The 27,333-nt window shown below is 37.3% G+C and overlaps 1 protein-coding gene across 5 annotated transcripts in view; it reads right to left on the minus strand.

The window, feature by feature from the left end:
• Positions 1 to 27,333, minus strand: part of ARHGAP12 (Rho GTPase activating protein 12) — a 108,343-nt gene that overhangs the window by 72,899 nt on the left and 8,111 nt on the right. For all 5 annotated transcript variants that reach the window (XM_032837898.1, XM_032837897.1, XM_032837896.1 and 2 more), the window contains exons 2-3: positions 18,465 to 18,500; positions 15,817 to 16,571 (exon numbers count right to left, since the gene is read on the minus strand). In XM_032837898.1, the coding sequence (XP_032693789.1) occupies positions 15,817 to 16,494 (678 nt within the window). In that variant the 5' untranslated portion in view covers positions 16,495 to 16,571; positions 18,465 to 18,500. The remainder of the gene's footprint in view (positions 1 to 15,816; positions 16,572 to 18,464; positions 18,501 to 27,333) is intronic.

Raw genomic sequence — 27,333 nt, forward strand, 5'->3', positions numbered from 1 at the left:
TTCACTGCATTCTTCCTCAAATAAATACCTCAAATAAATTACAAAATTTAGGGGCGCCTGGGTGGCTCAGTGGGTTAAACCACTGCCTTCGGCTCAGGTCATGATCCCGGGGTACTGGGATCGAGCCCCGCATCGAGCCCCGCATCGGGTTCTCTGCACAGCAGGGAGCCTGCTTCCCTTCCTCTCTCTGCCTGCCTCTCTGCCTACTTGTGATCTCTGCCTGTCAAATAAATAAATAAAATCTTTAAAAAAAAAAAATTACAAAATTTACATCCATTCAGCATTGACATTCTCCTATAAATTTCAGAAAGGAGTAGCAGAAAATTCAATCCAGCTTTTACATTAATACTGAGTTTCAAACAACTTTCTTAATTCACACATAAGTTTTAATTCACACACAATAGTTTAAAAGACAAGAATAGTTCTCTTAACTACAGACTTAGTTAGGTATCACAAAGATCTTTAGAGACTGCCTTTAAAAGAATTTTATTTTAAAATAAAACTTCAGGGATACCTGAGTGGCTCAGTTGGTTAAGTGTCTGCCTTCAGCTCCAGTCATGATCCTGGAGGCCCAGGACTGAGCCCCATGTCTGGCTCTCTGCTCAGCCGGGAGTTTGCATCTCCCTCTCCCTCTGCCCTTCCCCCTGTGTGTGTGTGTGTGTGTGTGTATACACACACACACACACACACACACACACACACACACACAACTTTATTAGTAGCTAGCCAACTTCAAACAGACATACAATTAAATGCAGAATCTCTAGCTTTAAAAATTAACTTACTCGGGCCACCAGGGTTACTTAGTACATTAAGCTCTGCCTGCGGCTCAGGTCATGATCCCAGGGTCCTGGGACTGAGCCCTGCATCAGGCTCCCTGTTCAGTGGGGAGCCTGCTTCTCCCTCTCCCGCTCCCCCTGCTTATGTCCCGCTCCCCCTGCTTATGTGCCCTCTCTAATAAACCTAAAAAAAAAAAAAAAAAAAAAAAAAAAATTTTTAACTTATTTAACTTATTCTTCCCCACATATTTTCCCTCTGACCTCACAGGTCATCCTATTCATTGCCTTATCCTACTTATTACCTGCATTTCAACAAATCACCTAACATGCTCACACTTGGTTCTAGTTTAAAAAAATAAAGAAAAGAAAAAGTCAATACAGATTAATAGACTGATACTATAGGTTAGCAGGGTGTTTTCCTAGCTTATTTACTAAAATTATATTAAATGATATTGTTTATATTTCTTATGTGAAGTACATTAAAGACTAAATTGGAAAATCAAGAAAAGGACTTGTGCCAGAGAATAAAAGAACATTTCTGTTTGACAATGTATATATTAATTGGGAAATTAAACTGAGAAGTCCTACTCTACAATGTCCAGGTCTTTTGATTTCACTAGTAGCCTTTTATGCTCTTTCATTCACTTACTCATTCAACAAATGTTCAACACATCCCTAACTGATAGGATAGAAAAAGGTAACAGACAAATTGCTGCCCTTGAGAAGAGTGCCAACCCAGGAATAGGAAGCAAGACTCATAGCAGTTGAGTGTCCTTCCCAGACTTTACGTCTTAAGTTCCTCAAAAAAATGTATCATTATCAGTTTTCTAAAAGAATATTAAAATTGACAAAAGATTATCAAATGTAAGTGTAGTAAGCAATATTATGTTAAAAAAATAATAAAAACATGCCAAAAGTAGTAACATTGTCCATGTAGGTGAAAAACAAGAATGCATGCCCCGGGCCCACTGATACACTGCAAGAGGCCCAATACAGTACACAAAATACGTAAGTACAAACTCCAAATCAATTCTAAACTATAAATTTAAGAATTTTTGCTTGCCTCAGAAAAGCTCTTTTGAACTTTGTTTGAGCTTCTCAAACGGAAATCCACAAAGCTTCCAACGTTCTTTTTTTCCCCATAAACTTTTCCTTAAGCAGGAACAAAAATAATACATAGCAATTAATATTTATTAAGCATAAATTCCATTCACAGCACTTGACTTATCTGTTAATCTTCTCAACACCCAGGAGTTTAATTATTCCTCCTCATGAGGAAGTTGCTGAACTCAGATCAAAACTAGGGCTATTTGATTTCAAAGTCCGGGCTGTTACTCAGTACCTAGATTCTTGCTACCGAGAAGAAGTAAAACAAATCATTTCTTGGAGCTATGTTTAATAAACACTTTCACTACCACAGTGTAAAATATTTTAAAATTTAATAACTGGAACACTGTCTCTCCCTGAAACTACAAACAGAAAAACAACATCAAGAAATACTAAGTGCTTAAAAAAAAATTAAAAATAATTAAAAATTAAGTGCTAAGTTATTCAACTTTAATTCCAGTTTGCCTATCTTTTAATGAAAGGTCTGAATTTCATTACTGTTCCATACTTTCGAAAACACGCCTAGCATAGCATAAGTAATCAATAAAGAGTTTAAATAATTAAGTAATACTCTCCTGTCTATGAGCATGGCAACCATACAGTTCAGTTCAGATTTCAGTGCCTCCTGCTGTCCCCAGAAGTACATTCTCCACTTCCCATACATGGTCACAAGAAGTATGGGACAGACTTTGGTTCTGAAGTATGGTTGCCAGATCGACACCATCAAAAATACAAGCTCAAAAATTTTTTTCAACTGTCCAACTAATTTTCCTATGCACAATAAAAGTAGAATAATTAACAATGCAAAGTGTATCCCACTAGTAAACAGATTACTACTTTATTCAATACACAGAGTCATCCAACTTATTGAGTGCCTTTAAGTATGGTGCATGAGGTAGTTTTAAGCAGGAAAAGACAATTCTGAAAATTTATTTTCATGGCTCTGCAGTACTTTGGAAATTATAAAATAATGGTCATGACATAACAATTTATCAAAATAAGTTTCAAATACATTTCTATTTCTTTTAAGATTTTATTTATGTATTTGACGGAGAGAGACACAGTGAGAGAGGGAACACAAGCAGGGGGAGTGGGAGAGGGAGAAGCAGGCTTCCTGATGAGCAGGGAGCCCAATATGGGGCTCAATCCCAGGACCCTGGGATCATGACTTGAGCTGAAGGCAGACACTTAACAACTGAACCACCCAGGTACCCCTCAAATACATTTCTGACTGCAGCACCATACCTCTGTCTACTCTCCCAAAGTAAGGGACTGGATACCTTCCCACTCCATTAATTTCTCAATAGAGAAAGGGAGGCAAAACAATTCCCCATTGTGAACCATTCAGGTAGATTATGTGTGCAGGTACTTATGAGATTTTAACTAACGTCACCTATGGTCTTCATCTGTGGAAAAGTTACTAGATACAAAAACGAAGAAGGCCAGATGTATATATACTCTGGGCTCTAACTAAGAGGCAAAAAATGATTAGGCAGAATTGTGAGGATAGAGTCTCCAAAAATAAGACTCAGTCTACATCTATAGGACTTTAAATGAATGTCAGAAATAATAAACACACAAATGCATGCAGTAGGAGAAGTAAGTGTTCCAAACTTAGAGAGTAAGGGAAACAAGGTTTTTGTTTAGATTTTTTTTTTAAATCAGACAGAAAGCTGAATATCTACATTGAAAAAATTATAGTAATCACAGCCTACAGTAAACAAAACTATTACCTAGAATTTTTCAGCATTTTCATTTTAGGTTAATTAGGCAAATGATATCTAATAGCACAATTTTTTCCCCCCAAAAATTACACTGAGTATGTCCTGGAGAGACACTACAAACTAGCAAACTACTATAAAGACAACTAATAGTAATAATTATGAAGACTATAAAAGTCTTGGTCTCTTTAGAGAAAGGTACAATAATCTTTCAAATACTGTAAATAATGCTGGAGCATGGATTAAAATACATTTAAAAAAACTGCATATTATGCTTAAGGAAGAACCAATATAGTAGGCAGACTTTTTTTTTTTTTTTGGTGAGTTTTCCATTTTCTAACTTCAGCACAAAAGATATTTAAAGCAGTCTGATTCCTTCCTCTTTTCCATCCTTACTAGAGACGTAAGTCTTTCACTTCTTGTCATTTCTATTTTTGCATATTCAAGGTTTTCAGATCTTGAAACTGAGTATTTTCATATTGCACTTTCCTTGTGGGAATGTGACTTTATGCACAACAATTTTTGATTCAAGTATAAACTACTTCTAAGGCAAGAAATTTCCCAACACTTTAGTATTACTATAATTCATTATAGTTTATATGGGTTTACAACAAAAAAATTAATTTAATTCTATGTATTGTTAAAAGACCACTGAATATATGCTTTCTGATTGAACCAACACAGATTTTAACAAATCATTCACCTAATCAGTTGTCAAACTGAAAGAGTTTAGGAACGTCTGGGTGGCTCAGTTGGTTAAGCGACTGCCTTCGGCTCAGGTCATGATCCTGGAGTCCCGGGATCGAGTCCCACATCAGGCTCCCTGCTCAGCAGGGAGTCTGCTTCTCCCTCTGATCCTCCCACTTCTCATGCTCTCTTCTCGCTCACTCTCATTCTTTCTCTCTCAAATAAATAAATAAAATCTTAAAAAAAAAAAAAAACTGAAAGAGTTTAGCCAAAAAGTATATAGCCAACTTTTAAAATATTTTATCAAAAACTTTTATCATCGTGGGCACCTGGGTGGCTCAGCTGGTTGAGCGACTGCCTTCAGCTCAGGTCATGATCCTAGAGTCCAGGGATCCAGTCCTCCATCAGGCTCCCTACTCAGCAGACAGTCTGCTCCTGCCTCTGAGGAGCTCTCTCTTCTCGTGCTCTCTCTCTCTCTCCATCTCTTCTCTCACTCTCTCAAATAAATAAATAAATCTTTAAAAAAAATTTTTTATCATCATCAACCACAAACCACTAACACATACCATTTACCTACTACACAAAGGAGTACATTCCAAGGGGAAGAATCCTGCAATGCCTCAATCAAATGCCATTGTCACACAGCCAGATGTACACTTTCACCAAAACAGCAATTCTCAATCTGAACATTACTTGAGAGCACCAAAGAGCTTTTGTTCAAGTATGTTCCATCAATTGCTACCTAGTCATTACAAATTAAGGAAATTTTAAAATTATTTGTTCGCCTCATTTAAAAATAAGCCCATTATATGTTAGCATAAATATCTATTAATGAAAACTAATAATAGTCTCCCCAAAAACATTAATGAGAAAGATGACATTGTTGAACATTTACAATCTCTTTGTCCAGACTCACAAATCTACTTCAACATTAAGTCTTTTGTAATATGTTGTTTTGAACTACATAAAGGGAAAACGGTCTTATGAAGATATGCAGATAGAAAAGGGAGAAGTATTTTAATAGCCCTTCCAGATAATTGTGGACATTGTTCTGACATTCTACCAAAACTCAAAAAGTGGTAGTTTCTTCTCTTCCAAATATTAAAACATTTCATTAGGCAATATCAAAGACAAAGAACAAAACAAAATACTCAATATTACCAATGTTTCATCAGAAAAGTCTTAAGACTAAGAAGTTTGGGGGGGGGAAGACTAAGAAGTATAAGCTCAAGGTGGTAGCTATAAATTTTTAAAATTCTAATTTGTACTTTAAAGCTTGAATTTTAGCATTGCAACAAACACTGTTTTACTTAAAGCGATGTTTTACTTACTTTGTTCATATCTGAGAAAATATCTAACAAATGCCCTAGTTTCTCAAGCACTCCCTTAGGTAAAACTCGTGTTCTGTGGAAAGCAACTGGTTCAACTCCTAACTCAAGAATGTCAAATTTTTTATTTTGTCATATTTAAGTATTTTTGAAAAGATACAAGCACTCCCCCCGACTTTGCAAACTGAGAATATAGAATTGTTTCTTCAGTGTAATAAGAAAATCATCTCTACCTACCTTACATAGCCTGGGTGAAGCAACCACATACGTGAGCATCTCTTCTGGTGCCTGACACACGGAAATGCTCAGCAACAGCTAGTTGCCATTCACCTTCCTCTCCAGTTGTGGTTATTTTCATGAGTCCCCTCTAGTTATTTTTGTATCTCTCATCAGAAATCAAGTTGTTGGCCACTTTCCAACCACGTTCAAGTTATCGAATTTTACACTGCTATGAGTCAGAAAAGCAGGCAAATAAAGCAGTATTCAACCACAGGTTCCAGAAAGAGGGCTTAAGAAGTCACATATCTTGCAGAAAGGCCCTGAGACAAAAATTTCTCTGATTCAGAAGCCTATTCTGCACCTCCTTCCTTAATGTACCAAGTTACATTCATGGTTTTCCAGAAATCTGAGCTTATGTGTTACTATACCATACTTCAAAGTAATTATGGTGATAAAATTATTTGTTAGTCATTCTGAGTCTAAACCATCTGTCTGGCATTTACTGAAGCAATTGCTAAAGATAGTCTATGCATACAGATGAGATTTTTCTGAAGAAAAATGCAAAAATGTTTCCACATCTGTTGTTTTTGTTGATATGTCACCTAGATTAGCAAATTCTTTCCTAGGGTGAAAACATAGAATATTTATAATGTACACATTTTTTAATGACTCTATTATGTTATTTTTTCAACCATATTTTCTGTTACTACTCTACTATGATCCTACTACCATTATATATGTGTGTGTGTATACACATACATACATATATCAAGAGACAGAGAAATTTCCAATATCCCAAGTTAACTGATGCAGTGACTTTAAACATAATGTCTGACTTTTTTACATCATAGATTAGAATATTCATGCATTTAAAGTCTAACAGAATTTACCTACATATGTGAAAAAATTTGTGTGTAACTGACCTTACTGAGTATCCAAAAATTCTTAAACATATTAACTCCATATTCCAAAGGATAGATATATCCCAAGGTATAGCAATAACTGTGCTATATGAACATTCATTGTTTCTTATTGTCTAGCATTCTCCTTTTCACATACTAGCACTACCCCCCATTCCTTTCTTTGGTTATCTGCCCTCCCCCAAATGATGTGATTCTGATAGGACTGCTAATTACATTACCCCACTCACCTCACACCTTCTTTGTGAAGAGACTGGAAAAAATGCAGTTCTGACAAATCAGAGTACTCAACCTACCTAACAGAGTAATTGGCCCAGAGATGAGCACAAGACTTAATCAAGCTAGGCTAAGATGACCCTGCAAAGGATTTTTTTTTTTAGATTTTATTTATTTATTTGACAGAGAGCAGAGCAGAAGGAGCACCAGGCTGAGGGAGAGGGAGAAGCAGGCTCCTGCTGAGCAGGGAGCTCAATGCAGGGCTTGATCCCAGGACCCTGGCATCATGACCTGAGCCGAAGGCAGACACTTAACCAACTGAGCCACCCAGGAACCCCCGGCAAAGGATTTTACATATGAACTTCAGGTCTTCCTTTTGGATCTAACTGTGATGATAAAGACTGGAGTAGACAGTTACACATCCTGTGTAGTCGTCAGGGTTCTCCAGTGAAACAGATCCAACAGGATGTATGTGTATATATAGAGAGAAAGAGAAAGTAAATTATTTTAAGGAACTGGCTCATGCAATTGTGGAGGCTTGGCAAATCCAAAATCTGTGGAGTAGGCTGGAAGGCTGGAGACAAAGGGGAGAGTAGCAGTTTAGGTTCAAAGGCAGTCTGCAGGCAGAATTCCTTCTCGCTGAGGGGAAGGTCTATTCTGTACTCTATTAGTCTTTCTAATGAGACCCATCCACATTATGGAGAGAGTATCTGCTTTACTCAAAGTCCATCGACTTACATGTTAATCACATCCAAAATACACCTTCACAGAAACATTCAGAATAATATTTGACCAAATATCTGGGCTCCATGGTCCAGCCAAGTTGACATACAAAATTCAGTTCTTCATCACAAGTTCACCTCTCGTCATCTACAGGCATATCATATTAAGTGGTGTTTTCTTTTAAGTCAGTATTGTCTTCACTATACAGATTATTTACTAAATTATTTGCTGTCAGAAGTTTACTGGCATAAATAGAACATAATCTTGGGCTTTCAAGACTACATTCTGAAAAGGCCAAGATATGCACAAAAGGGAATATTACTTTGCTGTTCTAATTTTATAGCACAAAGAATCCTCTCTACTTGAAATCTGGATCTTCAAACCTTTCTTTGCTGAACTAGAATCAGTCTGGCGTTCCAACCTTGCCAGCTTCCTCTCTGGCCTTCAGAGCAGCTGGTGTCAATGAATGACTTGGTACAGAGAGGTATAATGTGGGAAGACCTCGAGAATCAATCTCAAAAACAGAGGATATGGTTGGTTAAGTACTATTTTGTCTCCCTGACATTTCTCCCTTATTCTGGGAACAGCACACTTACAATTTCTCTGGGGGAACAGTTTCTCTAAAATAAATTCCAAATATGCAGTTTGGGTACGGCCCAATCATGCCCCTCGCCATAAGTGTAAGCATGTCACAAGCTAAGCCCAATTCCTTCTCTGAGATATTCTGAATTAGAACTAAGGGAAGAAAATAAAATACCCTAATACAAAAACGAAGGACGTGAGCCTAGTAGTTACTAGCAACTCATCTATAGCCATGTGGAAGAAGTCTGTTGGGAAGTATAACAAAATCATGGAGACATAATCAGAGACAAGAGTCAAAAGCAATAAAAGGAATCCTGACAGTAAACCAGACCCTAGCTCCAATGAATAAACCCTTCCTGTAGTCTGGTTATATGAGCCAATAAATTCCCTTTTCCCTCACCACGGCACAGTTGGTTTCTGGCGCTTACAGCTAAGTTCTGATTAATCACCGGGCTTAAAGCAGAAAAAAGTAAGTGAAAGTAAAATAAAATAAGGCCAAATGCATTAGGAATCATAAAGGAAAGGATAGGTAACCTTTAGAAGAAAGTTAAAAGAGACTCTAGTTGTCTTAGAAAATGCAAAGGTGAGAAAAGGTCAGGTAAGAGGTAAAAGGAAGGTGGACATAAAAGGAGTTCTACATGGACAGTGAGCCCAATGCAACTGTAGGCACTGATGCAATGTAGGTCCCTTCTTGGTTAGACAGTTCATGGCTTTCACTAGATCCTCAAAAAGATCACAACCAAAAACAATTGAAGAGGAAGCGGCCTGATAAGCAGGTCAATACTAAAATAAAGCAGGTTCTTAGTTCCAGAAAGAACCTAGTAATACCAGTTATTCTAAAAGACCTCACTCAATTTTGCCTTTGGGATTAACCCAAATATAATTTCAAGCTGATCTAGCTCCTCTACCAAATTTCCATCTACCTAGACATTCATGCCTAAACTGGTAAAAGATTTATCAATCTTTACTCCTAATTACTCTGCCAAAAACTTTCACTTCAAGAATCTAGGTTTCTGGGGGCACCTTGGGCGACTCAGTCAGTTAAGTGTCCAGCTCTTGGTTTTGGCTCAGGTCACGACTGTGACATTTTGAGACTGAGCCCCACACAGGGCTGCAGGCTGGGTATGGAGCCTGCTTAAGATTCTCTCTCCCCCTCTGCCTCTCCACTCTTGTTTATGCTCTAAAAAACTAAAACCGGGGGGGGGGGGGGGGGGGGGGGGGGGAAAAGAAGAATCTAGGTTTCTGGATACCTTGAAATTTTAACAAAATTTGGTGCAAATGTGCATTTCTTGAGAAAAGGGTTGGTATTTTTCATCAAGTAGTCAATCAAATAAAACCAAATTTTTTAAAACTATTATTCTTTCCTGTTTTGGTTAAGGATAAAGATGTGATGGGAAGATAATCTTGGGAAGCAGAAACATAAGATGGAGCTTCCCAGATGTCATTCAGGGAGGAAAGTACAAAGGAAAGTTAAGGACACTGAATAGTTTTAAAACTTCAACATTTTGCCTAAATGTGGCTAAATAATGACTGCACTCGTTCCAGCAGTGTGACAAGGGGAGGACTTAACAAAAAGATACACTGAGCAAGGATTTGGATGACAGGGGACATTATTAGTTGTTGCTACGCAAAGCTAATTTATATCTGTTTTTAGATTCAGCACCATCTATGTGGAAACAGATTTAAGTAAATCTCTAACAAACACTGAAACCTTTTATACCTAATCTGTATTAGCCAGAAAATCCAATTAGCCTGAAAAATTACATCCCTCAAGCATTCTTCTTAGTATAACAGGTATAAGGCATAATTTTTAAAATGTTCCCTACAGTGAAATTGCACATACAGTATGATTTTTACTTTGTAAATATATATGTATGTATGTATGTATAGTTTAATTTTTATTTTTAAATACAATAAACATCTATACTAGCAGTCGACACAATTTCGGATTAAGGAAAGACTAAAAATAAATATTTAAATGCTTTTCAATTAGAAACAAAGTGTAAATCTGTAACAAATTAGGAAATTGATTTCATGAACCCAGTATAGAAGAGTAGTACCTTGAAATGCAGATGAACTATTCCATACATAAAATTTTCCCGATTAATTTAAGATTAGGTTCCAAATGCCAGAAATGCATCAGTTTATCATTATCAATGAAGATATTCTTTCTATAAATGTATCTACCACCTAAAAATCTAGAACTTAATTTTATACATTTCTAGATTTATGGCCATCATAAATATTCATATTATATTTTAAAATAATGATTCTAGGCATTAAAGTTGTTTGGCCTTCCTAAATTTATGTCAGGTTGTCAGTCCTCTAACTGACCTCTCTGTCTGGCGTTTTGTCAGGCTTATAGACAAAGATCTACCATACCATTTCTACTCTCCAGTTTTAGACAATACTTTCTAGTAATTATATGTAACTGAGAAACTCGATACTCAAGCCTGGTAAAATATGTATTAAAGTAGCATTAGTGAGATCATGAGAAGCAAACAGAGCATCAGGAGCAAAGTGTGTGGTATTTAAGGCTTTTTTTTTTTTTTTTTTAAGATTTTCTATTTATTTATTTATTTGAGAGAGAGACTAAGTGCATGAGCCGGGAGTTGGGGGGGTGAGGGGGGCCGAGGGCAGAGGGAGAGAGAAAAACAGACTCCCTGCTGTGCACAGACTGATATAGGGCTTGATGCCAGGATCCTGAGATCATGACCTGAGCTGAAGTCAACAGCTTAACTGAGCCACCAGGTGCCCCTTTTTTAAGGCTGTTTAAAGGTTTAGAGCTCTGAACTAACATACTGATTTTCAAAGTTTCATATTCTTTGCAACCATTAGTATGAACTTTGAAATGACCTAAAACTGTTGCTCTAAGGAAGACAATAAAATTATGTATCCATTTTACTGGGAGTGAAGGGCCAAACTCAATTTTATAATTTTTGACTCAAATTTTGGAATCTCTGCATTGAATTAGAACTTTTTACCTCCGACTCCATCTCCCTAATATTCTTTGATATGCCTGTAGGCAAGGATCACAGCACTTCTAGGTTACTGTTTTTCAAAAAGAAATATGCGTCTTTACCAGGACATTAACCTAGGTTTCCCTTTCCCCTTTAACTTGAAGTATTTGTTGCTAAACACTGGTCATCATTCCAGAAGCCTTTAGCCTATCTACTATATGCCAGGTACTATACTAAGTACTCGATATGCAGAAACAGACAAAGGCATGATAACTAGTATGGCTTGGAGATTACAGACTGACTAGCAAGAAGGAAGAAAATAATCATAAATGTGGTGAGCACAATGGAGGAGCACAGGATGTGATGAAAGCTTACGATGAGAGGATATCCCATAGGTGACCAGACTAACAACACTGTTAAAAGGTCAAGAAAATTAATACTTAAAAAGTACCACGAAAACTTATCAATCACTTCCAATTCTGGATAAAAGGAATATATGTAACATTCCCTATTCCTCAGACTAACTACAAATAAAAACACTGGACATAATACAAAGCAAAGAAAACATCTGTCCATCAGTAGATGAAAGGATAAAGAACATGTGGTACACACACACTGGACTATTACTCAGCCATAAGAAAGAGACTTGCCATTTATGACAATATGGATGAACCTAGAGGTTATAATGATAGGTGAAATAAACCAAGCACAGAAAGACAAATACCATATAACTTCACTTATATGTGGAATTTGAAAACCAAAACAAATGAATGAACAAATAAACCAGAAACAGACTCATAAATACAGACAACAAACTGGTTGTTCCAGAGGGGAGAGGGTAGGGGGATGGGTGAAATAGGTGAAAGTGATCACGAATTATTATTATTAAATAATTAAAACATACATACACACACACACACACACACACACACACACACACATATGAAGTCTCTGAAAGGTAAAGAGAAGGTAGACCAACTAGTGACCTCAGGACCCAATGAACAACAACATGGCGGATGAGTTTCCTATATTTAATTTTGGCTTCATATATCCCAGATTTAAAGGGGGAAGTCAGCAAAAACCAGAAACACTAACAGACACAGACCAAAAAGCCCCAACAAATTCCTGCTCTGTCTAGCAAAAGGACCAGAAAAGGGGAAGACTGAGCAAGACTGAAAACTTTTTTACATAACCACTCTACAACAGCCAAATGCTACAGAAAAAAAAAAACCCAACAGTCCTACCACATATCTCCAGCAATGGCAAACAGGTAACTTAGATTTACACACTTTCCAGGCTGTTACAGGGCACCCCAAAACCCCCATGAGAGTGGTGTCAGAAAAGGCAAAGAGAAAAGGACAGTCATTGCCAGACAGTAACAAGAAACCTTCAACCCCCAACACACACACACACACACAGCCTACTGGGAAAGTCAGAACTTTCACTACTGCCAAGTGGCAAGGAAGCCATCCTCTAAATGGTGTTAGTGGAAGCTATGTGGACCAAGTAATGAGGTACTTCACCCCTCCCTGACAGGGAGAGAACAAGGAGACCTAGTGGGGAACCACACATTAATGAGAAACTCTTAGAAAAGCCCCCAAACATGGGTATTTGAGAAATTTAAAGCCTCTGGTACCTAAAATCACAGCAAACAAACACAATTCAACTTCCTGCCAGATTAGTCTAACACCTCACACTAGTGGTCTATTCACTTTAGTTCCCGTTACCCAATAACACATGTCTGACTTCGACAAAAAAATCAGAAGATATGGCAAAAGGCACGAAAACATCTGAAGAGATAAAGAAAGTAAGACATAAAGAAAGAGATAAAGCACTGATGTTAGAATTATCAGGGAATTTAAATAATTATGTGTTAAGAACTATGAAAGAAAGACAACATTCAAAAACAATGTAGGCAGGCAGATGGAAAAGCTAAGACAGAATCAAAAAGAAATTCTAGAAATTAAAACACTATAACAAAAATAGAAAATGTCTTTGATATTTTTGATATTTGATCACTAAATATGCTGGGAAAGAATCAACAGCACAAAGATATGTCAAAAAAAGGTCCCAAAATGAAAACAAAATAAACATTTTCAAAACCTACAGAAAAGCAATTATACACAAACTGCAAAAAACCAAAGATGCAGAGAAAAGCTTGAAGAAGCCACAGGAAAAGACATCTGAACTATTGAAGTAAAGAGTAAGAAAGAAGTACATTTTCATGAGGAACCATGCAAACAAAAAGAGTGGGTAAAATACTTAAAAGTGTTGAAAGAAAAAAAAAATCAACAAAAATAATCAGTCTAAAGCCATGTGAGCACAATGCTCCATAATCTTTAGCAAAAGGTTTGTGGAAAAAGTGGGGGAAAGCAGATCTGAAGAGACTGCCCTTGGATAAGAGAGGCAATGCTTGCACTGTACGAGTGGGAAAGGGGACTGCTGATACAGGTGTACTTACAGATTTGATGGGGGAAATAACATTAGAAACGACGACAACAGCTCTTTGTAAGTAAATACTGAATACTTACTATGCTAGCCAGCCCCAAGATGGCCCCCAGTGATCCTCCTCTCCTGACATTCGTATCCCTATGTTGTCTCCTCCCACATGGAATACGGCTAAAACGTATAACCAAAAGGAAACGATAGTGTGCGACTTTCAAGACTCTGGCTTTTAAGACAATGCCTTGTCCCATCTTGGACTGCTCCCTCTGAGGGAAAGCTGGTCTACATTATTCCAGCACCTGTGAGGCGGCACAGCTAGCTCCCTGTGAACCAGATGGAACCAGAAGCAGCTTCTCCAGGCCCACCCAAGCCTTTGTAAGACCATACCCTCGTGAGCCCGAAGCCTCTAAAAGCACTCAATTAACTTGCTTCTGAGTTACTGAGCGCAGAAACTGAGATCATGTTTACTGTTTTAAGCCACCAGACTTAACAGTAATGTATCAAGGAGCAATAGATATGTAATGTATTTATGGTATATTAGCTACAGTGGCCCACATAACCCTCAACAACTCTGGGATCCCCATCTTAAGAGAAGGAAACTCTTCAGATGGAAACTCTCAAGAAACTCTGAGCCACACGGAGGTTAAGTACTTTGCCGCAGTTATGGCGCAGCTGGTAAGTGGTATGGAACCATATCCAAATCTAAAGCCAGCACTATCAACTGCTGTGCAATACTTCCTCCCCAAAACCAAAAATTTTTATCCCAAAGCTTTTATTTAGGCTGTGAGTAGAAGGTAAGGTTATCTGAGATAAGAGAGCAGGGAAAAACAGGTGAATGAGAGAGAACTGAAAAAAATGAAAAAGTTTTAAAACACTTGCAGTGAAGAGGTAGGAAAAGGACCGGCTAGAGAGATCTAATAGGATTTCCAAACAGTGTTAGGGGCTCAGGAGAGGCTAGGAGGCACGAACTTCCATGCAGTGAATTTACAATGAGCATGATGAAGAGAATCCAGGACTGCTAGCATGCCTAAAAATAAAACATAACCTGAAGCGCACAGTAACAATGATGGTTATCGGCAACAGAAAACATGTCCTTCCCAGGTCCCGCTCGTTCAATAAGGAGCACGAACAAGAAAAAATCCAAGAAACATTACATATCTTATGTCAAAGTATCACATAAAGACTATAAAGAAATAGAAGCCTGAAAGACACATGATAGTGAACTGGTAGTGCTACCTCATGTAACTGCCTTGATCTTAAACATCAGAAGTTTCTCTAAAGAATCTTTCCTTTTCCTTACTTTCATTCAAAATGTCACAAGAAAATTTAAAAGCTACAGGAAAAACAAACTGGTTCTATCACAATTAGACCACACCTACGAGCAGCCTCACAAATACTGACTCAACTGGATGACTAAATCTTACAACAGAGCTTTAGGCCAGAAATTTATCAATTTTCAATTTCACTTAAAATTAGACTTACCCAAATACATTCAAGTTCAACTTCCTGCATTTGCTTTTAAAATTATTTCACTTGACTTGACAAACTGGTAAAAACTAATCTCAAAATGAAGTTAGGTAAGGGAGAAAAAAAAAATAAAATCATGGACACAAAATTTTTTTCATGCTACTGTTCTAGGCAAGAACACTTAGACACTTAGGACACAAAGTGCAAGAATGAAGGTAGAGATTTAAATAAATATTCAAGGTCAATAAACCAGTTTCAAAAAACAAGTAGCTAACATTCCAGGGGTATCTTTCCTCAAATGCCCATTATTACCTGAAAACTTAATGGAAACAAGTCAAAATAAGTACAGTTAGAAAACAAATTTTGTCTAGTCAAAGAAATATCATCACTGGATAAGTTAAGTAAATTCAATAGAAAAGAAAAAAAACTTTTTCCACACATAAAGCCCCATAAAGGCATAAAAAGTATGGAAACCAAAGTCAACCTTTATGAACTTGACAATTTGTTATACATTCTCCATCTCATTAAATCAGGACAGAACCCGTGTAGTCTAAAAACAAAGCAAACAAACAATTCCTAACTCCTACAAAGATTTTGATTAAAATCTGTAGTATTTTTGTTATGATGGTATAAGTGTTGCATCATTCTACTTTTCATCTTACCCTTATTTGTTCAGTGGAGCTGCTGCTAAGTTCATCGCCAGACTCCGAATCCTGATGTACTCTTTCAGAGCCTTCTCCTGCTGAATCACAAGACTGCTCCTGGGAGAAGCTAGTTTTCTCTACATCCAAGAACTCTGGACCGGGAAAGTGACCAAATAAGCGCGTCCTATTCTGGCCAGAAACTTTAGGAGAATGTGAGTCACTGTTCAACTTTCCGTTATTATGGGTCAGGTCCAAGCTTAGGGTCACAGTCTGACCTGGATTATAGTTCGGTCCAAAATTCTGATTTGCATCACGAATAAGACCTGTTCCTTGAACAGACGATGATGGCTTTCCAAAACTTGAAAGCTCAGGCAATTTGTTCACATTTTCTGTTGACCTCTGAAGATGGAGACTCTGTATCATTTTCACAGAATTATTTGGCAGTCCAACTGCCTGTTTAACAGGCGGCATGAGAGCTTTGCGGGTGACCTCCTTAACATACTGGGCTGGCACATAAAACGCCTTGGAATTCTCATCGGGTTTGACTTGCCACCAATCATCATTGGTCTTCTTCACCAAGATGTATCGTTCCCCTTGTTTTATCACAATTTTTCTGTCCTTAGCTTCATATTCATAATCATATTCCACTTCAATATACACTTGTCCTGGAATAATCTTCCCACTTCTGTCCGCCATTTTTATTCAACAATGTTCACCTCTCAAACAGGATGGTATGCCACATTATGGCTTTAAAGCTTGTTGTATTAATAGAGCTATTTTTATTTAAGTGGAGGAAAAGAATGAAGAAAACGTTAACATAGCCTAGATTTTTTAAGATTTATTCATAAGCATCATATAATATAGGCCCTTAAAGAATATTACCTTCAAATCTCAAACCCCAGAAACTAAACATGTGTCTAGTATCATATGTATTGTCCTATATTAAAAACACTAATTCTAACTGTAATCTACATTCTCTAGTCATTTATGAACAAAAGCAAATCAATTATTGGAATAGTAAATACCCTAACCAGCCAGAGAGAAAAAAATTCAAAAATTAGAAGTGAGGGGCGCCTGGGTGGCTCAGTGGGTTAAAACCTCTGCCTTCGGCTCGGGTCATGATCCCAGGGTCCTGGGATCGAGTCCCGCATCGGGGTCTCTGCTCAGCAGGCAGCCTGCTTCCTCCTCTCTCTCTGCCTGCCTCTCTGCCTACTTGTGATCTTTGTCTGTCAAATAAATAAATAAAATCTTAAAAAAAAAAATTAGAAGTGAAAACTTTCCTTCTTTTCATGACTACCTCAAACCTCCTTCACTTTCTTAGAAAGGCTCACTAAATATGTCTCAGGCACTTACCAAGGGCCAGGCGCTGAGCTAGGTTCACTTACCTAAGAACTTTTTTGAAAGTGGAGCTGAATTTCAATAACCCTGTACCCCTTATTTTCTAAAATGATCAAGAGTACTAATGAGCTTTAAAAAAGCCAATTATACAAGTTTCCTTTCCTAACATAAACAGATAAAAAGGACAGTATTGTTATAGTTGGGCAAAGTACGCACACAAAGAAAAGAAACTCCTAGCTTACTTTGCTTCCCTCTTATGTCTACCTCAGGAGGGCCACAATTCTTGTCAGACTGAATCCCACAAATGCAAAGAAATAACGAGTCTTTATATCTGGATATGTTAAAAATTCTCACCCCCTCTGCCAAAGTCTGAAATAGATATAAGCTCTAAACTGGCTTGAGAAATCCAGGGATTCATTTTTATTTCTGTATCAATTCCAAAATAGTTCAGTACCTCAGAGAGAGTACTCAAGCCTCCAAGTGATCACAGCATCTCGATATTGCTACAACTCAAGTCAAATCCCAACCACGAATGTGTTGTGCTGAATTGTGTTTCCCAAAAAAGTATGTTCAAGTCCTAACCTCAGGACCTGTGAATGTGACCTTATTTGGAAATAGGATCTTTGCAGATGTAATCAATTTAAGTGAGGTCATACATGATTAGGGTGGGGCCAAAACCCAATGACTGGTGTTTTTATAAAGAGAAGGGGATTGGAAGCAGGGAGAGAAGACACACAGAGGAAAAAAGGCTACGTGACAGCAGAGGCAGAAACTAGAGTGAAGCAGCTTTAAGGACTGCCAACCGCTAGCTTGGCAAAGCTAGATCGCTTCCCAAAGCCTTCATAAAGGGAGGAGAACCCTGCCAATGTCTTTTATTTTGGACATCTAGCCTCCAGAACTGGGAGAGGATAAGTTTCTATTGTTTTAAGCCACCCAGTGTGTGGCACTTTGTTACAGCAGCCCTAGGAAACTAATATTCAACCCAGAGCTCAAGGCTCCCAAGGGAAACCTAAGCAATTCTGAATACTGAGATATACCAGACCTGTGTAAACCTAAGGTGCCGTGACAACCTACCAATCTTCAGCAGCCAACTGTTGGGCATCATATTGCGGAGTGCTATATGTGCAGTTAATCATTCCCCTCAAGACAATTTTTTCTCTGTAATAGACAAAGCCCATAAGCCCAGATGACAAATAAATTATTGATTCAATTTCAGTAACAGAAATTTACTTCCTAGACAAACTACCTGGATAACAAATTTAATATAGTAATGTTTCAAAAAAAAAGAAAGAAAGAAAGAAAGAAAGAAAGAAAAAGAAAAAACTTACCTTAAAAGAAATAAATATCCAGTATTACACTTAAACCTATAAAAAAAATAAAGTTCATTAATTTCAAGCAGGATTGCTTTAAAAAGGCTAATAATGTAACATTGCTCTTGCTTTAGAATAGCTGTAATGGATTGCTCACATTTTTATAATAGCTCCAATGTTATAGATCACAACTGTGTTGCATGCCATCCTCCAAACCGTACCCCCAAAAAAGGTATGCTTCAACACTACCCCCTTCTACTTCACTTACACGTAATTTCAACTTCATTTCTGCCCTTTATTTTTTATTCTAACAAATATCTTTTAAATTTTCTAGTAATATGAGAAACAACTTTTGTAAAATTGTTAAAGTGATGGAATACGTTTTCAAGTTTATGGTACTGAGCAGATAGACTGAAAACAAATACTAAAAGCTACTGGGAGTCATAACATATTTCCCCACAGACTATTTACTAATTATAAATAGAGGAATATGCCCCAAGTAAGAGAAATGCAGCAGTCATGAGCTTAACCAAGTGACAAACTTAATTACACCAACAGTGGAACAACCTGGATGATATATGCTTCCTAATGTGATGTACACAGTGTCACCTAAGTTGTACTCTTGTCAAAAACATTTTAGGGGCGCCTGGGTGGCTCAGCGGGTTAAAGCCTCTGCCTTCAGCTCAGGTCATGATCCCAAAGTCCTCGGATCGAGCCCCGCATTGGGCTCTCCGCTCAGCGGGGAGCCTGCTTCCTCCTCTCTCTCTGCCTGCCTCTCTGCCTACTTGTGATCTCTGTCAAATAAACAAATAAAATCTTAAAAAAACAAAAACAAAAACAAAACACTTTAAAGCTAAGCTAATTATTAGAAAACAATTCCAAAGTGTAAGACATCCTATTAGATAACAAATGTGAACTCCCCAAAAAATTCAATTTCATAAAAAATGAAAAAGGGAGGAAGATTCTTCTACATTAAAAGAGACCAATGGGGGCATCTGGGTGGCTCAGTAGGTTAAAGCCTCTGCCTTCGGCTCAGGTCATGATCCCAGGGTCCTGGGATAGAGCCCGGCATCGACTCTCTGCCCAGTGGGGAGCCTGCTTCCCTTTCTCTCTCTGCCTGCCTCTTTGCCTACTTGTGATCTCTGTCAAATAAATAAATAAAATCCTTTAATAAATAAATAAATAAAATAAAAAATAAAAGAGACCAATGAACCACAGAAACCAAATCCACCTAGTGTTCTACAAGGTACCTAAAACTTACCATATCCAAAAGCTACTTTCTGTCTTTAGTCCACCCGGGGCCCCGCCAAGTCTGCATGGTCTCCCATGGCATAGCAGTAATACAGATTCTAACCTTCCAAATGTTCAGCCTCTACTTTCGTTTCCAGGATGTCAATCACAATGTGCTTATGTGCACTACGTGCTTTTACCCAAATAAAAGTTTTTCGCTACAACTTTTCAAAATTCCACACTGAAGTACTTATCCTCAGGTGATTTTTTTCTTTTTCTTTTTCTTTCCAGGAAGTAATAAAATAACTTAAGCAACATCTCTGAGCTCAGACGTACTATAATTAGTCAGATATTTACCCACATGAATGGAGAAAAGGAAAGTATGAAGAATAACAAGAAAACCGTAAGTCACACTAGGAGCAGAGAAGCTAGGCAGTGGGGAGCAATGACAGGTTAAAAGGCAGTCTGAGTTCAGCCTCTTTCACTGCCAGGCTTTATGACTATACCTTGCCCAGTGACTAAAAAGCTAAGTATGAAGGAGGAGTTAGGGGGAAAGATAAGTCAATTCACTATGTTCAACATGAGACACGTAATCTAAAGCTTTAAAGAAAATGAGACTGGAAGGACAAGGAAAATGGAGACGTAGACAAAAACGTCTATACAGAAAAGGCAGCTGGGTATTAAGGCAAGCGATATGAGCAAGAGTGGACACAATGGGATAAGAATAGGAGAACTGGAGCCAAGATCATTTTCTAGTTATAATACTGGGGTGGTGAGATGGGGAATGAAACTGGGAAGCCCCTAGGAGACACTATTAAAATTATAAACTTCTAAAAAAATCACACAGCAGGAATTATGTATCACAACCCAAGATCTGGGAAAAGTTACATAAAACAAGAAAAAAGCCTTATTATAAGCTATGGGTTCAAAGAAAATTAAAATTGTGGGGTAGTTCTAGAAACTGAGATCTAAGTGAAAATCATCTGCAAATATCTAAGTTATGTTACCTAATTTTATTTAAAAATATAAGCTATATTAAAAAAATTTTTACCTTTTTAACTTTTCGTTTTTTTTTTTTTTTAACTTTTCATTTGTTTGTTTCTCTATTTTCCAAACTTGTGGAAACTAGTCCTCTCTTTAGACTAGGTTAACACTGTTTATCCTGATATCTTACCCTCTCAAGTATTTTGGTTAGATTCCTTACTGATCCAACTATAATGCTCTGAAGGCAACTCTCCTCCAGTTGAAATATGTTCTATACTCATCACCACACTCCTTTATCCATCTTCATCACGAGGTCACTTACAACTAATTACCCAAACACCAATACATATAAATTTTCTCATACCTACTGCCCAGTACCAACCACGGGTCTACTTGGGAGTTTCATAAATAGCCATGAAGGCTTTCCATGTCTCCTACCAGTCTACTCCTTCCTCATGTTTCAACAAGAACAGATATACACAGAGATAAACACACACACAACTGCTTACATCTTTTACTTCTCTTCCCCCACATCTGATTCAGAACTTCCTACCAGGCTATTTTAAAATCTAATGGCCTCCTCCTTTTTCTGCCATTTTTTCTCCTTTTCTTTCCTACCACAAATTACATAGCTCAGCACATGTTATCTTCCTCCCCCAGGACATCTGTTTTAATCAAGTACATCTCTCAGCATGATGTCCTTACTAGGTATATCCAAAAAGTAAACAAGTAAACACAATCTTAAGAGACATATAGTAAATGCACCCATAATTAATAAGTCTACAATTTTTTTGGAATGAATCTACACATTAAGCCTAATACACAGATGTACAACCAATTTAACAATTCTAGTGCTATTAGCAACAAAATATTAATATAGCCTCACACATAAATATTAACCAACTTAAAAATACAATTTAAGCCATTATTCTTGACATGAAGTTCTCCAAGAAGATTTAAAAGTACTTGTTTAAGGGGCGCCTGAGTGGCTCAGTGGGTTAAAGCCTCTGCCTTCGGCTCAGGTCATGATCCCAGGGTCCTGGGATAGAGCCCCGCATCGGGCTCTATGCTCAGCAGGGAGCCAACTTCCCCCTCTCTCTCTGCCTGCCTCTCTGCCTGGTGATCTCCGTCTGTCAAATAAATAAATAAAAAGTGAAATCTTTAAAAAAAAAAAAAAAAAAGCACTTGTTTAAAACGAAGAATCCCTCAACAGGCCTCTACTAAAGAAATCAATTAAACTTAATGAGCACAACAAATAGTTAAGGACAATTCCAGTATTAAGTTTCAGAATAAGAAATTACACTAAATAATTTTGTAAACCGTATCTTGTACAACAAGAAATCATAGGCCACTAGTGAGCACTTAGTTTTTCATCATGCATGATCCCTATTTTCTAAAAATAAAATAGTACAGAATATAAGACATTTATTAGGTCTAAAGAACAAAAGAAAAATACAGTAACTGATATTATCAACTATTCTAGACATAAGGAAATAGCAAAAATGGGGACAGCAGAGGGATACAGGAAATAATTGGGTAACTAGAAAGCAGGACAGAACACAAACATAAACTTACAAGGAAATTCAAAACCAAGATTTAAATCTGAAACAAAAATGAGGAAACAACAAAAGAAGCATTTGGGGAAGCAAGCATATTCTACTAAAAACGATATTTGTATGGGGTATTTTAAGGCAATTTGTGCCATGAAGTCTTAGTCAGAAATGAGGGTGGACATGACGACTTTTTTTTTAGTTGTTACAAGAATGGAGAAACTATTCTTATTTAAAGGAGAAGAAATATGACCTTGGGTTTGACAATGAGTTTCAAGATAAACCACCACACAATCCATTAAAAAAAAAAAAAAAAAAGGGGACGCCTGGGTGGCTCAAATGGTTAAGCATCTGCCTTCAGCTCAGGTCTTGATCCCAGGGTCCTGGGACTGAGTCCTGAATCAGGCTCCTGGCTCAGCAGGGAGTCCGTTTCTCCCTCTCCCCTTGCTCAAGCTCGCTCGCTCTCGCTCGTGCTCTCTCTCTCTGTCTCAAATAAATAAATAAAAAATCTTTTTAAAAAATTAGAACTTTATTAAAATTAAAAACTATTGCTTTGTGGAAGACACTGCTAAGAGAATGAAAACATCAACCACACCCAAGGAGAAGATACTTCCAAAGCACTTATCTGGCTAAGGATTTGTATACCAAGTAAACAAAGAACTCTTAAAAGTCAACAAAAAGAACTCAATATGGAATAGGTTCTGAATGGAATGGAAAAAGGATATGAAAAGATACCATGAAAGAAAACACAGATGGCAAATAAGCGCATGAAAAAGTGCTCAACATTATGTCATTAGGGAATTACAAATTAAAACAAGACACACAGCACACACCTATTATAATGGCTACAATCCAAAAAACTGACAACACCAAGTGCAAGTGAGGATGTAGAACAGAACTTCCATTCATAGCCTGTAGGAATGCAAAATGGTTCAGCCACTTTGAAGACAGCTGAGCAACTTCTTACAAAGCTAAACATGGTCTTCCCATCTGATCTAGCGGTCACCCTCCAAGGTATTTACCCAAATAAGTTGAAAATTTATGTTCACAAAAGGCCCTGCATGCAAATGTTTACAGTTGTTTTATTTATAACTACCAAAAACTGGAAGCAACCAAAATGTCCTTCAATAGGAGAAAAGATAAACTGTGAGACATCCATACAATGGAATATTATTCAGTGATAAAAAATAAGGTATCAAACTAAGAAAAGATACAAATTAATCTTAGATATATTTTGCAAAGTGAAAAAGGCCAGTCTGAAAATGCTACACACTGAATGACTTCAAGTGTATCACATTCTGGGGAAGTCAAAACCACAGAAAGAGTGATTGCCAGAATGGGAGTATGGGAAGGAGCATTCCGTAAGCGAAGCACAGGAGATTTTTTAGATCAATAAAACTATCTTGTATGATCCTGTAATGGTGGATATATGACACTGTACATTGTGAAAACCCATTAATCTTTATAACACAAAGCACGAACTTCCATGTACGCAAATTTTAAATTCAGGAGGTTGGGGGAATCACAGGATTTCCCAAGAAAGCAGGTGAGACAAGATAGTCTAACAATACGACAAATACATGGAACAACCTCTGGAGAAGGATGCTGGAATTATCTTGGAAATAAGTGAGGTCTATAAGAATATAGGCAAAAGAACACAAATACTCTATTCTAAGCTGATAAAAACATTTCCTATGGGGGTATAAGTCAAAAACTCTGGTACTGCCATATATGTACACTAAAATCAAATAATTAATTAAATGGAATTCGGATGATGGGAGTCAGGTTTCTCGATGATTGAGTGGGAATTTATAATCCCGTGGAAAAGATTAGAATGATCCATGGATTAGATTTGGAGACATCAATATGAACTCATTTTTAGCTTACTACAGATAAAGTTACATAAAGGTGATTTCATAAAGAAATATTACAGAGGGGTGGGAAGAAGGGGTAACAGGATGATGGGTATTAAGGAGGTCATGTGTTGTGATGAGCACTGGGTGTTATAAATAACTAATGAATCACCGAACACTACATCGAAAACTGATGATGTATAACTGAACATAATAAACAACAACAACAACAAAAAAAAGGAATATTACAGATATATATACCTCTATATATTGCTTAGTATACACATGCATATTTCCTTTCTGTCAGCAAAAATGACAGCCTAGCAGCAATAAGTATACCTAGCACCCAGATACAGTTTCTAATATCATTCCCCAAGGAACCAAGGCTCTTGGAGAAATGGCTGATCCAAGTACTGTGGAAGAAAATACACAAGATAAGCCCAGAGCACCTTATAATGACACACTGACCCTTCCCCTCTGGATTTTAAGGATTCGATTTAAATCCAAATTAAAAGTGATACCATGCATATTTTATACTCCTATTAAAATACCTTACATTATGCCGACATATGTTTGAATAATTTAAATAAACTCATGCTTCTTTAGTTACTTTATCACATTGCATTTATGGAGAATCTATGCCTGGTTTTCTTATCAAAACATGAATTACAATTATTTAACAGGTAGTAGGATTCTCTATTATCAATGGTTATTATATTTTCAAAATCACTCTAAAATAATCTCTATGTGGAGAATAAATACTGATCTAGCTGATATATGACAGTAGAAAGCTAGGAGCCTACTGTATTAAAAATTTCACACACACAGTACTTGAGTATAGCACCCTGATCAAGCCCTTTCAGACCAAAAAGGACTAAAGATTAAACTGGAATTTATTCCCTTCAGATCCATTTGCACACACTAAGAGTTTTAATGTGGTGGTGCAGGATACCAGGAAGATAGCCTATAAGGTAAAAACAAACAAACAGAACTTGTAAAGTCTAAGGAACAAAAAGGTTTTCTTGAGCCAGTAAGTTAACTTCCTCTCCCTTCAGATTCTCCTACTTCATAAGCACCTATATTGATAATGGTTCCATACTAACCTTTAAAACCACCCTTCTTTGATGATCAATTCTGCTTCCATATTTTTCAGTTTTGTTTTGTTTTTACTCTCTTCTAAATGCACTCCAACCAATGGATTCTTCTATACCCTCAACACCTGAGTCCCATTTTTTAAATTTCTTACTAAGTACTTTCAAAAATAATCATTTTTAATCGAAAATAAAAAACAAACAAAGATGGGCACATGCATGGCTCAGTTAACCATCTGCGTTCAGCTCAGATCATGACTGGGATCAAGCCCCATGTGGGGCTCTCTGCTCAGGGGGACCCTGCCTCTCTCTCTGCCTGCTGCTCCCCCTGAGTGTGCTCTCTCTTTCCCTACCAAATAAATAAAATCTTTAGGGAAAAAAAAAGAAAGAAAGAAAGAAATTAACTTTTTTTACAGTTCACATAAATTTGATCTTGCCTCTGTGGCATCTCACCTGCCCACATCTTTAGTAAGAACACCTTGATTTTCCTTTGGGGAAGCACCCACACTCATGATCTCAGACCATACCATTACACAAGTTGTCATACATTAATCAGAAAATCATAACCTTGGTCTTTATAAAGCTTAATAGGATTTCTAGCCCTCTAATAACTTACTCTAGAAGAAAAAGTTCATTTTCTTCACAACCCATTCAGATATTCCTCCAAAACTATACACATTACCCTCTTAAAGAAAATCTTTGAAATGACTATTTACATTCAATTACTTTCAAATGTTTACCAAATCCTTTGCTTTAAAAAAAGATATAATCTACAAAACAGAGGCAAATACAATTGTAGGGATTTAACATCTGGCCATTGCAAAGTTCTAGTCAGACATCAGTAACTTAAAATTTAAAAAAAGGAAAAAAAAACTATTCTTTTTAATGCTTAAATGATGCCAACCTACTCCAAATTAACAATGTGATAAGAGCCACTATAGGTAAAGGACTTGAATAGATATTTTTCCAAAGATGATACACAAATGGCCAATAAATACAAGGAAAGATGCTCAATGTCACTATCATTAGGGAAATGCAAATCAAAACTTCAATGACACCACTTCATACCAATCAGGATGGCTATTGTAAAGAACAAACAAAACAAAACAACAACCAAGGGGCACCTGGGTGGCTCAGTGGATTAAAGCCTCTGCCTTCAGCTCAGGTCATGATCCCGGGGCCCTGGGATCTAGCCCCAGCGTCGTCCTCGTCGTGTCGTGTCGTCGGGCTCTCTGCTCAGCAGGGAGCCTGCTTCCCTTCTTCTCTCTCCGCCTGCCTCTCTGCCTACTTGTGATTTCTATCTGTCAAATAAATAAATAAAATCTTTAAAAACAAAACAGACAAACAAACAAACAAAAAAAAAAACCAAAGTAAGTGTTGATGAGGATGTGGAGAAATTGCCCTTTAAAAAAAAAATTATTTATTAGAGAGAGCGAGCGCGCACGCACAGGAGAGAGAGAAGCAAATTCCCTGGTGAGCAAGGAGTCCAATGCAGGGCTCAATCCCAGGACCCCAGGATCATGACCGAGCCGAAGGCAGACGCTTAACTGACTGAGCCACCCAGGTGCCCCGGAAATTGCCATTCTTGTGCATTGCTGGTAGGAATGTAAAATGGTACAGTAACAGGGGTAAACAGTACAGTGGTTTTTCAAAACACCCAACAATTCCACTTTGGGTACACATCCAAAAGAACAGAAAGCAGGAACTTGAAAAGATGTATGTACATCCATGTTAACAGCAGCACTAATCACAACAGCCAAAAGGCGGAAGCAAACCAAATGCCCATAGATAAATGCCTAATCAAAATGTGGTATATACATACAATACTTTTGTCTATATATTACCAAAATAGTCACTACAGACTACAATTTAAATCACCTTATACCTGTCTACCCAAAAACCACAAAAGTCAATAAATCCTCACATAGGTTTTACAGATCCTCTTTCAAAGTAAATTTTAAAAGGCAAACATTCAAACTTTTAGAAAACCGAAAAGTAGCACTTATGTAGCACACAAATGATGACCTACTACTACTATCAATGCCTCAGAGCTTTCTGTCCTCTCCTGGGAAAGAAAACACACCATGATTCTTAATTTGTACTAAAATTTAAGTTATTTTACAAAACACTGAAAATCCAATAATGCAAGTTAAATCAAAACAAGATATCACATACCTAC

The sequence above is a fragment of the Lontra canadensis genome, unplaced genomic scaffold (genome assembly GCF_010015895.1).
Source record: "Lontra canadensis isolate GAN:19392208 unplaced genomic scaffold, GSC_riverotter_1.0 scaffold100, whole genome shotgun sequence".
In the NCBI taxonomy this organism is placed as follows: Eukaryota; Metazoa; Chordata; class Mammalia; order Carnivora; family Mustelidae; genus Lontra; species Lontra canadensis.